The sequence below is a fragment of the Perna viridis genome, chromosome 10, assembly GCF_037379345.1.
Source record: "Perna viridis isolate PV_CMFRI_1.1 ecotype Kerala chromosome 10, ASM3737934v1, whole genome shotgun sequence".
Taxonomy (NCBI): domain Eukaryota; kingdom Metazoa; phylum Mollusca; class Bivalvia; order Mytilida; family Mytilidae; genus Perna; species Perna viridis.
In genome coordinates this window covers 9,054,197-9,068,068 of record NC_142454.1, presented here as the reverse complement: position 1 = coordinate 9,068,068, position 13,872 = coordinate 9,054,197, and the positions used below count along the sequence as shown (strand labels likewise).

General features: G+C 31.9%; 1 protein-coding gene across 1 annotated transcript; it reads left to right on the top strand.

Moving 5' to 3' along the window:
* Window positions 1-875: 875 nt before the first annotated feature.
* Window positions 876-8,568, top strand: LOC148604425 (carbonic anhydrase-related protein 10-like). The gene is made up of 11 exons (XM_088549056.1): window positions 876-1,045; window positions 2,101-2,148; window positions 2,502-2,638; window positions 3,828-4,013; window positions 4,504-4,599; window positions 5,204-5,270; window positions 5,652-5,806; window positions 6,385-6,510; window positions 6,807-6,846; window positions 7,553-7,708; window positions 8,163-8,568. The coding sequence occupies exons 1-10, from the start codon at window positions 988-990 to the stop codon at window positions 7,582-7,584; spliced, it is 945 nt and encodes a 314-aa protein (XP_088405182.1). The 5' UTR covers window positions 876-987; the 3' UTR covers window positions 7,585-7,708; window positions 8,163-8,568.
* The last annotated feature ends 5,304 nt before the right edge of the window (window positions 8,569-13,872 follow it).

Genomic DNA, 13,872 nt, shown 5'->3' with positions numbered 1-13,872 from the left:
ATTTCAGACAAAGGTACGTTAGTTGTTTAAAATTGATTGCATGACATTTCCCTTGATAACTTTTTGTATTAAAAACATATCAACTTGTGGATCTCTTTGTCATTAGTTACGATATTAATAAATGGTTAAATATGTAAATGCACAAGTTATTTCTAGGAATCAGTAAAAATCGATCAAATCGATTAAGTCGATTTTTGATCACCACTAATGAACTTAAGTTAGGTTTCGTTTTGTTTCAATTTTTTTTTTTGTTTTTTTTTTTTTTTGTTAATTTGTTTTGGTTGTTCAAAATTTGTCAAAGGTGTAAGTTATAGTCTAACTCTTATATTACGTACAGTTAGACTAGCTTCAGATTCTTTTTAGGGAAATAAAGTTAACAATTTCGTTATGTGTACTACAAACCAGGAGCAATTTATGTTTTCTTTTGACACAGTAGCGGTAATGCTGCTATTCCTAAAAAATCATAGACTTGATTCCTTGTATTACACATGGTAGAATCTGTTGGTGATAGATTTTGCTTCTATTAAATTACTTTTGATTTTCAGTTCTTCTTATGTGAATAAAAGTATTTGGATTTAGATTGTCCTATGTATTTGATTCTAATGCTGCTGATAAGAGGTTATTCATTGAAGCACGTTTTTAACATATCAAAATTTGCAATATTCATATATTTGGTATTTTTGTTGAGCAAATGTAAGTTAATTAATATATAATTCATATATAATATTTGATAATCTGTCCCATCAACCATCCTAATATGTAAACATAACACTGATATATCTTCATGTTAGTTGTAGTACGTCGCTTTAAGACCTCCCTCACACCATTGATTAAACCAACAAGCTATACATGGATTTATTGATTGATATAAATCGTATAAAAGTTCTCAACACTATTAACTTTATTCACATCAAACTCAGCATAGCTTTGACTGTAATTTTACATTTGTTGGATTACCAACTAAAATTGAATGTGACACTTTCTGCTATGAATGAGTTCTGGATTATACATTTACTTGCTTTTTCAACTATAAATTACGTTGCAGGTATGACTTCCTATTAATGTGACTGATTCCATTTCTGCTTACATTTTTCTTACTAAAATGAATGATTGGTCAAGACTTATGCAGGTTATAAAGAGTGTTTCTTTCATGCAATAGTTTTCCTCATCGATGCTGTTTTATAATTCAAAGACAATTTTGGTTTAAACAAAGTTTTAAAACCTGGAATTACATTTTTATCAAAGTAAATATAGTTTACTATGGTCCCTGTTGGGTATTAAACATCAAACTGGAATTCTGCTAAGAAAAGTGAACCTAACTTAATGTTATGTTCTACATAAGAAATAAAATAAATCAGAAAATTGTTGATACTTTTATGGTGTATACCGGACTCGAATTGTTTTCTTTCTCCAAAATGAAGCAGAATTCTAATTATGTTATACTCTATATGGCAAAATTTTCCTGAACTTACTTAATGTAGCTGTTCAGCAGTTATTTATATTATTATTATTATTATTATTATTATTATTATTATTATTATATATAACCATTATTAATTGTTTGTTATCTTATGATGAATATTTTGAACAGGTGAATTTTGATTGTATTTCGTTTTTGATATTAACAGCCAACGAAGATATATAAAAAAACTTTAAACATCCAATAATATACAATTATTGACTTAAGTAAACTGGTGCCTCATAATCACAATTTGTTTAAAACTTAACTCTTAAAAGCGTGTCAATTGATTTCCTATCAACGAAGAGCTGTGCATTAGAAAGTTGATTCCTTAAAGTGTTCATGAATTTGAATCCTTTTATAAAGTCCATTTGGAATTATAATTCCTAAAATAAAAAAAGAATGTATTGTATTGCCTACATTATTTTTGTTTTATATCTATTACATGAGATTTTTCTGTAACACTGCATATAGTCATCACTCCGGTGTATTTTGAAATTGCCATATATATACGATACAGACAGAAATGTGCGAATGTTGTCCTGTCTCCAAGATTGATAAAATATACCCTCACACAATGCTTGACAATTATCGAAATAACATCGAAATAACTGTTTATTTTAGATATTTATTTTTATCAGGGTTTAGTACAATATGGACAGAATGGTGGACGTACAGTGGAATATCAGGTCTGTAATCTACACATGCTAAGTAACCTCTAATAATGGTGTCAAGTAAACAAATGTCTTTACATCCTTTGTGTACCTCTAGTTATATCAGCAGGTAATTAACTGTAAAACAGTATACCACTAGAAATAATGTACTATAAAGATCCGAGTAAAATGTGATTTCAATTCTTTGGAATTCCGGTTTCTTAACACTCAAGCTTGAAATATTGACAACTGAAGTAATTGAGAGAAAATTTGTTTCAGCTGGAATAGAGACCCATTGCTGAACAATGCATTATAATTATTAAACTTTGAGAGAAAAAGAACAAAAAGAAAAACAGTTGAAAAACAAAATGCTCAAATATTTGTTTTAGGTCCCAAGTTCTGGGGTGTACATAATCCTGACTGGAGTATATGTAACAAGGGAAAATATCAGTCACCAATAGACGTCAACCCCAAACACTTGGTGTATGATCCTTATATGTCACATCTTAACATAAGTAACCATAAGGTAAGGACACAATGAATTAACAACCTTTTTCTCTTTCTTTCCTATGTGCTTTTCAGTAGCGGTCATTATAAATATCAGACAGGGGTGATAAAAGCATGTCAAAAATCCTTCAATGTGCTTGTTTTATTTTTCAACGTTGAACAGTTAAGGCCCATAACCAGTCTTATTTTGTCGTTCGGCTGTTGCACTTTCATATGATTTGTTCATGTAATTTTCAAGAGTTATCGGCCTTGATTAGGATTACTTAAGAGGAATATTAGTGTATGGGTTTCTCCGAAATACATTTCAGTATACAGAATGGACTATGGTTACGTAACAATATGTCCCATGTAGACCAAAATGGGTCATTTTTCTGTGTGTGTGGTTTTTTTTTTTTTTTTTTTTTTTTTTCTTCTTTTTTTCTGAATGTGGTATCACCTCTACTATAGGGCAGGGTCTGCATTTGATATGGATAAATATTTAAGTTTTCAACACCAAAACAAATCACTCAATGTCTCTTCCCCCACTATAGTCAATGATTTCTGTACCTGTTGGATTAGTTTCCTTTAATAGTAGTCTTGGTGGTAAAGTGAAAAAACTGCCGTCTTTATACGGGCTAGAGTAGTTTTATATTCCTTCTATAAATCATATTGAGTTCGTTAAGATAAAACCATGCTGTACATAAAACAATATACAAGATTCTTTAAATTTTGGATTTTGGAACAAAACAGAATTCAAAAATGATTACGTGTGTTTAACGAATATTGTGAATACATACTATGGATATAATTCTTGCATTAGTGCGAAATTGGTCTGATGTAAAATAAAATAATCTTGTCATATCTTCATCTTGTGTCGTCTTTTTTTAATTCTCAAGTGGCGCTATAATATGTAGATAAATTTAGAGTCCCAGACGGTTATTATTGCCAGTTCAATTCTAAGTAGGAATGTGGATAATATTCAATTGCCATTTACAGGGAAGGAAAACTCGTTTGAAATACATTCCTTTTTCTCTATTCCCAAGTAATATGAAGACTTAAGGGAAATGTCAATGTGTTATAAATGGCCACTTGTTATTTGCCCAATGATAAGACCGAATCAACTTCGTACAAAACCAAAAATATTAAACATGTTTCTCACATTAAAAAACAAACACTGTTGTATAAATAAATGAAAAATGAAAATGCTATCTTTATCTAATTTGTAATAGGTCAAGGGATTGTTTAGAAACAATGGTCATGATCTATCATTCCTGTTGAACACTACAGAGCATTTCATCATATCTGGTGGTCCTTTATCTTATACGTATACCCTCTACGAGATAGTCATACATTTTGGGGATAACGAACTCAAAGGGTCTGAACACACTATAGGAGGCAAAGCATTTCCACTTGAGGTAATGTAAAAATTAATAAAATTCAACGTTAGGCAAACACACAGTGAAAAAAAGTGGTGACGGAACAATTATAGTTCCTGTAGTTAAATCATATTGTTTTACCTTACCATATATGCTGTTAAAAATGTTTTCTTGACTTCACAAATATAGATCTATAAACATCAGTGAAAGCAGTTTTTGTTTTCCAAAATATTGAATGATTGATGAAATATCATTAACCGAGACATGCATGGAGGAATTGTGTGGATGGAAACAAAATTTATATATAAAATGTACAGATTCTGCTTTAGTTCATACGGAACTTCATGTTACTTTTTATCATGTTCAAGTACTTTTATCATTATAATAGATAACTGAGCTGCATTTGCAAATGTGGGCATAACAATTATGTTTTGTCATAGTTTGTGTTTTTTTTTTTAACTTATAAAATTGTATAAGACTTGATAAAAGTTCTCTTTTGATTATAAATACAGTATGTTATCATATTCAGATCCAGTTATATGCATACAACAGTGAAACAAATGATAATGTATCTCAGGCTTTACAGACACCCCATGGAATAACAGCAATATCAGTTCTAGCTCAGGTAGTTATATGCAGTACTATATTATTGTACGGTACTATATTTTATTAATATTATTTAAGTGCATCCATTGTCAGAGCAAATTTCAAATTTAATGTGCAAAGGATAAGAAATTAAAACAGAGAGGAAATTAGCAGTTGGAAGACAGGAACCGAAAGAAAAATAAATAAAATTAAAAGTGAAAAACTTGTACTTCAGAAGAATCTGGGAGCATGGTTTATGGTCACCTGTATGAAAATCATCGTCGGCTCTGGTTAGGTAAAATATAAAAAAAGGAAGAAGATAGGGTCGATATTCTGAAATCGAATGTCGTGATAAGAAAACGATACGATGATTGGAGATCACAGAAAAAACAAACTGCATTAGCAACTGAAAAATAACAGAATAAAAGGGTATCTAATGCAAATATATAATTAGATTATTAGAGTTGAAACGATATGTGAAAAAGTCAAAAATATATGTTATATATGTTCCAGCAAGCACAATTTTCTCTTAACCTAAAACAAAGGTCTCATTGCATGATCGGGTAGGTTCCTGTGCATGTAATTTTTTACTTATATCGACTATTATATACACAAAATATTTCTTGACTAAACAACTTTTTCAGATTTCACATGAAGACAACGATTTTTTGAAAAGATTCATTAGGGCTGCATTGAAAGTAAAACGGAAAGGTATAGTCTTTATTTTTCTGTATTATTGAATAGGATACACAGATTTTAAATAAAATAAATAAAAGATAAAATAGATAGATAAAAAGGTCAAACAGAATTATCTCCGCATGGATAAGTTATGCTAGCCTATATTAAATTTAATCCTTTATTGTATATTTTTATATTTGAAAGTTTTAGTGAGCATTTTATAGTAACGTATAAAATATTTGGTCTCTACGGTACTTATACTGTTTTATTATGTTTCATACCGTCTCTAACAGTGTGTCTTGTTGTTGTTTTTTTTTTACTTTCAAACACCATTTGGGGTCAGTGGCGTTGTATTGAATAATAAGGCACAGAACATATAAATCATAACTCAAACTTATCTTCCTTGTATGTCAGGAATGACAACGCCTATTAATGATTTTACACCAAGCCAAATGTTGCCTTCAACACAATTTTTCTTAACTTACGATGGTTCATTAACAAAACCCGGATGTATGGAGACAGTCACGTGGATTCTGCTAAATAAACCGATCCAGATTTCAAATAATCAGGTAAGACAAGTATTTCATGAATACATCATTTTAAAAAAAAGTCGAAGCTTCTACTAAAACTATTTTATTGAACTTTGCACATGTGAGGAATGGCATTGCATCATAACCATGTTCTTTCTTGTGAAGGTATTACTTTCTTATAATGGTATTACTTTAATCTAAAAAGACTTAATTTCAAGACGAGCAAATGTTTGAAATTTGTCATACTTAACAAATATTGCCAGCAAAATTTATCTACCAAATGTACGTATGGTGTCTTTTCACAACTATCAATGCCATATTGATGGCTCAGCTTCAAATTGTGATTACAGAAATGCACACAGTACATGAAACATTGATACAAGTGATTGAAAACGAGACGTTGATAGCTTTATATCTAACAAAGTCCGTTCCTATTCAATTAAGTTAATGAATGTGAATCCCCTCGTCACTATTTTGTCCTTGGGTGAACTGTCATTATGCTGTTCTGATTAAACGAGTCCCATTTTAATGTACCATTCACAGATATATTTAATGAGTAATCATATTTACGCTATGATATTTTATTTACATGTTTCTTTTTCTGTTATTAATTGAAGTTGAAGTCATTAAGGTCACTTACAAACCATGATGGCAGTGGAAATTATTTAATGGAAAATAATTTTAGAATGACGATGCCGAGCGATGGTCGACTTATACGTACCAATATTAAGTCAAAAATTAAGGTAAAACCTACAAGTCAATTATAAAACAGATATAACAATTAATCTTAATTAGTGGCATTTACTAATATAACGACGGTTATATATTCATGCAAAGGATAAATGTTGCAGGATTTCTCAAGGTTAAGCGCTTGCGCTTGCAAGCATTTGGTTGTTGATTGTTTTATAATGAAATCAAAACCAGCATTTTATCACCAAAAGTATATCCTGTCTTGTGTACCCTAATATCATATGTCAGTTATTATAATTCTCGCCTCTATGTAAAATAAAATGTACAATCCCAGTTTTTCATTTTATAGGTTGAAGATTGTTACGGACTAAAACTGACATCATATGAAGGTAATGAAATAAATAAAGAGTCACTTTCAAATACGGACGAGAAATGGTGTCTTTTGACTTTAAAATAACTATATACAGTATCGTATTAGTCGTTATTAAAAAGATTTCCAATTTCAGTTTTATTCGTTTTGTTTCACAAAAACTTTTGGAATGTCAAGTCTGCTAAAATACACAAACAACTTATCAACGGCGGTATTAGAACCAAATGGTTAGACAGTTCAAGATTCGAAAATAAATCACACATAGGAAGTATTCAAAACCAAAAATATCGAAATAGGAAGTCTAAATCTAAAATGTTGAGCATAACATCATTTGAAAAGTTGCAATTTCCCTCGTTTTGTTCTTTCCAACTAACAAAAAAAAACGTATTAATAGATGATATTTGTCTTTTTTTCTGTTAATACTTTCTCTTATCTAAATAAAAGAATTATTTCGAAATATATTCGTTTAACAGTGGTGGAGTTTGATAAAACGCATTTTCAAAGCGCTTTCAGATCGTTAGTAACACATGAACTTAATTGTTTTCATGCTTGTTGTTTGTTAGGTATAAATTTTATTAGATTATGCTTCAAATGTTACATATTCTTTATTGACATATCCAAGCTATTAAATAAACTTATACTAATATTAGATAGGAAACAATATTTTGGTTCGTCAATATTAAATTTATTTTAAAAACCAATGTCATTTTCTGTTTATGTTTCAGTAAACACTAAGTTTCAAGAAGAAGAATCATAGTTGGCATATAATATCAAATAAAAATTCAAAGCAACCGCGAATTTCATGCCTAAAAGGATATGCTTTTGTCGAGAATATGCACACAAAACCCATATAGTTGACAGTAATTTTTGGTATTACTGTTGTAAGTATTCATATAGAGTAGTTTTATTCTTAACTTTGTACATTTAATACCTTTTGTAATAAGTCATGAACCATTTTGATAGATTGCATTGCATCACATGAGATTCACTACAAGTAGTATAATCAAATGCACACACACAAACAAACGCTCATTTAAACGTCTTGCCTACAGTAATTTTTAGCTTATATTAAAAGAACACTACATTTTACCACTGCCAAATACTGGATTTCTACTATGAAATAAAGCCTGTCAACTTATGAACAGTGCAAGACTCCTTTACATCGAGATTAGATGTAAATAGATTATCTCAAATACCTTTAACACAGTAAACTGTTTCATGTTCTGTAACGGATACATTTCCAACCAACTGTAACTTATACTGAATTGTATATGCCCCATTGCTATAATGGTATACTGTTAACATCTTAATCGTTTATTTTATTGTACATTGTAGGTTATAGTCCTGGGCATGCAATCCAATAACAACCTGCTGCGATATGCAATCATGTTTCTCATACATTTTGAAAGATACAAAATAGTGACAAAATGACTGTTTTGTGTTTTTATTAATAAACATGATATTGCTTAATCTTCTTTGATCGCCATGGTGGTTTCATGTTATATAAAACCGTGGTTTCTTTTTCGTTTCTTTTTGTTTCGTTTATTTCTTTTTTTTTCTTTAATTTTACCTCTAATTGGACTTACATCTCGATTTTGACAACGGTGTTTTTCTCCGCACTATGATTTAAGAGACGAATTTAATTCCAATATCATAAATTTTCCTTACCTGTGCAGTAATATCCCTTCATCCCCTGTATATGGTATTTATATTTCATAATCGATTCGCTACAATAGAGTAAGTACTAACTACTCTGATTTCCTTGAATAGATTCCTGAATTTCATGATGAAATGCGTCTAAAAAGGTCTATACCAAATTCTTTTTTAGTCAAAACAAAAGTTGCAAAATAGTTAGTTTCTGCTAAAATAATGAGTAATGATTGTTTTTGTATTTTTTTTTTTTTTTTTGCGCTGATGTGACCGTTGATTTACCGATTATGACGCAATAGCATGCACATGTTATTTAATCAACACTGGCATATTAACGCCGCAATGGAAGAGGGGCTTTAGGGCGCTGTGCTGTAAAACCTAGATTGAATCCACCATTTCGTTTGAATTGTCTGTACCAATTCAGGACCATTGCGGCACCAGCTGCTCCAGTGGTGTTATATTTTGCCAGATTTATTTTGGACTTGATTATGAGTCGGATTAGTGTTCGGTAATTTTGTTGTTACCCTTATATAGAATGCCTGGACGATGCTATTATAACACCAAGAACATATTATCTTGCTACCATGCAAGAATGATATAAATTCATAAATATTAATATAAATAATAAAACCTTAATAAGTTCAGAGATAAGTAAGAAGGCGTCAGATTAGTGTATCATCCATATATTTAAGCACAAAGTAAAATATCTTGAATGTAACATCATTGCGTGTCCTGAGACAGCAAAATTTAAGAACGTAAAAGTAACATTAGCATTTTATGATTTTTGGTACCATGTTAAAGTTGAATCAAGGACCTGGGTAAATAAACTTACCAATAACATTTTATGTCGCCTATAAAGTGGTATATGTTTTACTGTATTACCTGGCATTGTCAGGAAACACAAACGTTAATACAACATGTACCGAAAAACATGTCAATGATTAAACTAAATGGTAAAACGGAAGTACAGAGCAATGAAGCTGTCACTGTTATGATGACAATAATTGTTATGTCAGAGATGAAGCTGTGTTAGCAATACTGTAGGCAGATTATTGAATCTGTATTATGTTACGTCAAAGGAGTATGTTACTCGAAACAGCCAGTATGTTCTCGAGGAAACAATGTATTTCATATGGGATATTAAGGGAAACAGTACTGAAACTAGATTTATTATCATGGTTCCGATAAAAAGGAATAATTTTATTAATTCCTGTACAAACCACAAAGTGATATTAGAAATTAAACATAAACAAACAAATAAAACGAGGGAGACAAACACTACTAAGAATATTACGTGTAAAATTGCAAGTTCCAAAACACACAAAAACAACAATGAATTTATTTTAACAATTGAAGTATTGTAGGGGTCAATCTCCCCTATTTAATTTTCAGATTTGCACTTTATTTCGAATTAATATTTTTTTGAATTTTTAATGTTTGAATTTCGTTTTTAAGTAATTGTTATACTTTTATGTAAATAATCTTTAGGACAAAACTTTGTATTATTGGTGTGTACATTCGAAATACGTTCAGTACCTTCCTATTTTTACAGTATTGTGATTATTTAGGCTCTTATTATTTTTGTTAAAAAATCTATTTACACACTATTTTTAGAATGTACCTTTGAGTACATTAAAACTTTGTTTCAATTAAAAAAAAATGTTGCTTTTACATCGTTTTTGACAACTGATTTTGGCAGTGCACCATGTTTTTGATTTGGAACTGCACGGGAATGAAACTGTGCACAATTCACGAAGTTATTTTAGGACTGTTATATTTTTTCGGTATATAAGGAAATAACCTCAGTCACGTGGTGCAAACTAAATAACCTGCGTAACATGTTATTTTCTAGTTTGCACCATGGCATTGAGGTTATTTCAAATAGACCGAAAAATGTATAACAGTTTTTTCCTTATAATTAAATTTTAGTATCAAAATTTAACGAGTAAGTCAGCCAAAAAGGTTGACGATGTCACAATCAAATTACAAAATTGGGTCTATGAGATGATGGACAAAATGTTTTTATCCAATCAGAAAGCGTGTTACATATGAAATTAATTCATTCGCTGATATTGTAGGTAGAAGGGAAAGTCCCTTTTCTAAAAGTACTATTATTTTATTGGTTTATAGAATTTTACACGAGTTACTCCTATTGAATGGTACAGTGCACTGCTCATTCAAAAAACTGAACGGAACGTTGTTTTGAGGTCATAAAATCTTGGCCTTTACGAAACATACACACTCCGTTCATACAGTTGCTCTTCACGTTAGTGTGTTACCCCTTTGAGGGCCAGACGTTTATTTTGCTCCGACGTCGCGTTGCCATACATATGACGTTCAACGACATAACGTCACAATATTTGTGATTAATTTAATCGAGCCCCTTGGAACGCCTTTCATTCGAGATTCATGTAACATACCTTTACGAGCTACGTTTCTACCTAGATAAAGAAAACGTTTTACACTTTAGAAACACTTTAGAAACGTTATGTAAAGAATAATGAAAATTAACCAATTTAGGTTATATTTCAGTATACGTTAAGAGGGTAAATTTTCTCAGTGAAATTCCAAAGTAGCCAAAGTCTTATGTTTTATACAAACTATTTAGATTCTTGTTTTGACAATTTTACGTTTTAGATTGCAGAATAAATTGGAATTATAACTTAAAATTTCTTATGAATGCTGTGGAGGACCACGCAAGAAATAAATAAAACGAAAACAAGAAGACATTGATTCTCTGTCAAAGTGGGCAAAGGCCGTGAGGTCTTTTATTTTAAAACGTATGAAAGATTTAAGAAGGTCAATGAGTGTTAATGCTACATCAGTTTTCAAAGACCCCGGTGTATCAAAAACATTGTCTACTATACATGTCAAATATGTTATTGTACCAGCAGACAAAGCCAAAAACAACATTGTTGTTGTCTGCAGAATGTATAACATCCAATGTTTTTGAGGTAGGTGTGGAAAAAAATAGCAGTGATAAGACCTATACAGTTACTTAACTCTTCAACGAAGAGATACTGGAAAACCATAAATCTGTGATATCCTCTTTTGGTCTCTCTACCAAAGACGATGATTGAAATTTACTGTCTATGCACTTGATTCCTAACTCAACAAGAATCAATACAAACAACGCTACATAGCTTGATTTGCAAAATGTATCATAAAAACTCTTTCAAAACTTCTATATTCACGGGTGTCAAAGAGGGTCATCAATGTTTCGTTAAAAAAGATGCAAATATAAAGTTCTTGGTAGAGATTCCCCATACTTTGTAAAACATAATTCCAAATAATCTTCCAAGTATACAGAAGATGTTTTCAAAATGTTGGAATTTTGTATCGACGACATTTTTGTCCAGTGTGGTGGACGCATGTTTCATAGCTGGATCTACAAACTGCACCACAAAACGTCAGACAGATTTTAACTTCTATACTCACAACAGTCAGGGAGGGTCTGCAGTCCTGTCGCAATGCTTGTTACTCCAGTAGTGGTGTTAATTCAATGTGGATCCAGAGATTCCTCACATCGCGCTAGAACTCTAACAAATAGGCTTCTGGAACAGGGTTATGTTGCTACAAGTTTGAAGTCATCACTACAGAAGTTTTATGGTCGTCATAATGAACTCTTGTAACGTTATGATGTATCCATCAGCACCATGAAATCTGAATGTATTCAACGGGTCATGGTTTTCCTTCCTCGTTTGTCTACCCCGGACTTGACTTTGTATGAGCAACTCGGCGGGTGTTTCTAGAAAAGCAGAGGACGCTTACCCTACCGGTGCACCTGGTCCATGCTCCCAGTTTTTAGTGGAGTCCGAGTTGCTCATTTACTTTAGTTACTTTGTATGTATGATTTTAGTTACTTTATGTTCTTTGTTGTGAATGTCTGTTTTCCATGTCTGATCTTTGTCCCTGGATTACATTCTTTTGATTACCGCTATAACCTTGGTTCCCTTGATTACTCTCTCAGACTTTGTAAGAAATAATTCCAAATCATCTTCCAAATATACAGAGAAAGATGTTTACAACATGTTGGATTTTAATCGACAACATATTTGTCCAGTGTGGTAGACGTGTTTTTCAACAAACAGTCGGCATTCCAATGGGAACATATTGTGCTCCTTTACTTGCTGACCTTTTCACTCTTATGAGGCTGACTTTATAGCTGATCTGATCCGAAAGAAAAAACATCGTTTAGCTAGATCCTTTAATCTCAGTTTCCGCTATATAGATGACGTATCATCTTTATACAATCCTAATTTCGGGGATTTGATACATTGTATCTACCCCAAAGAACTTGAGATAAAGGATACTACAGACACTGTGAAGTCAGCCTCATATCTTGACCTACACAAATCGATAGTAAAGGAAAACTATTGACCAAACTTTACGACAAACGTGATGACTTTTCATTCAAAATTGTCAACTTTCCTTTTATCTGTGGCAACATCCCTTGGGCACCTGCTTATGGAGTGTTTATATCACAACTGATACGTTATGCCAGAGCTTGCCGAAACTACGCAGACATTTTGTATCGCACTAGAACTCTAACAAATAGGCTTCTGGGACAGGGTTATGTTGCTACAAGATTGAGGTCATCACTACAGAAGTTTAATGGTCGTCATCATGAACGTGTGGATCGTTATGGTGTATCCATCTGCACCATGAAAACTGATTTATTCAACGGATCATAGTTTTCCTTCCTCGTTTGTCTACCCCGGACTTGACTTTTTATGAGCAACTCGGCAGGTGTTTCTAGAAAAGCAGAGGACGCTTACCCTACCGTTGCACCTGGTCCATGCTCCCAGGTTTTAGTGGAGTCCGAGTTGCTCATTTGCTTTTGTTTCTTTGTATGTATGATTTTAGTTACTTTATGTTCTTTGTTGTGAATGTCTGTTTTCCATGTCTGATCTTTGTCCCTGGATAACAATCTTTTGATTACCGCTATAGCCTTGGTTCCCTTGATTACTCTTTCATCAAACGGTCGGCATTCCATCGGAAAAAACGTGCTCCTCTACTTGCTGACATATTCCATCACTCTAATAAGGCTGACAATAGCTGATCTGATCCGAAAGAAAGAACATCATTTAGTTAGATCCTTTAATCTCAGTTTCCGCTATATTGATGGGTATTATCGTTAAACAATCCTAGTTTTTAGGATTTGATACATCGCATCTACCCCAAAGACCTTAAGATGAAGGATATTACAGACACTGTTAAGTCAGCATTATATCTTGACCTTCACCTAGAGGTCGATGGTAAAGAAAACTATTAACTAAGTTTTACGACAAACGTAATGACTTTTCATTCAGAATTGTCAACTTCCCTTTTATTTGCGGCAACATCCCTTCAGTACCTGCGTATGGAGTTTTCATATCAACATAACTCATACGTT

Bases quoted from the DNA above. Each gene is read 5' to 3' on its own strand.
- LOC148604425 (XM_088549056.1), top strand. From the start codon at position 988: ATGAATGAGTTCTGGATTATACATTTACTTGCTTTTTCAACTATAAAT. The intron at 2,639-3,827 runs GTAAGGACACAA...AATTTGTAATAG, and splicing joins TTAACATAAGTAACCATAAG to GTCAAGGGATTGTTTAGAAA. The intron at 5,271-5,651 runs GTATAGTCTTTA...CTTGTATGTCAG, and splicing joins ATTGAAAGTAAAACGGAAAG to GAATGACAACGCCTATTAAT.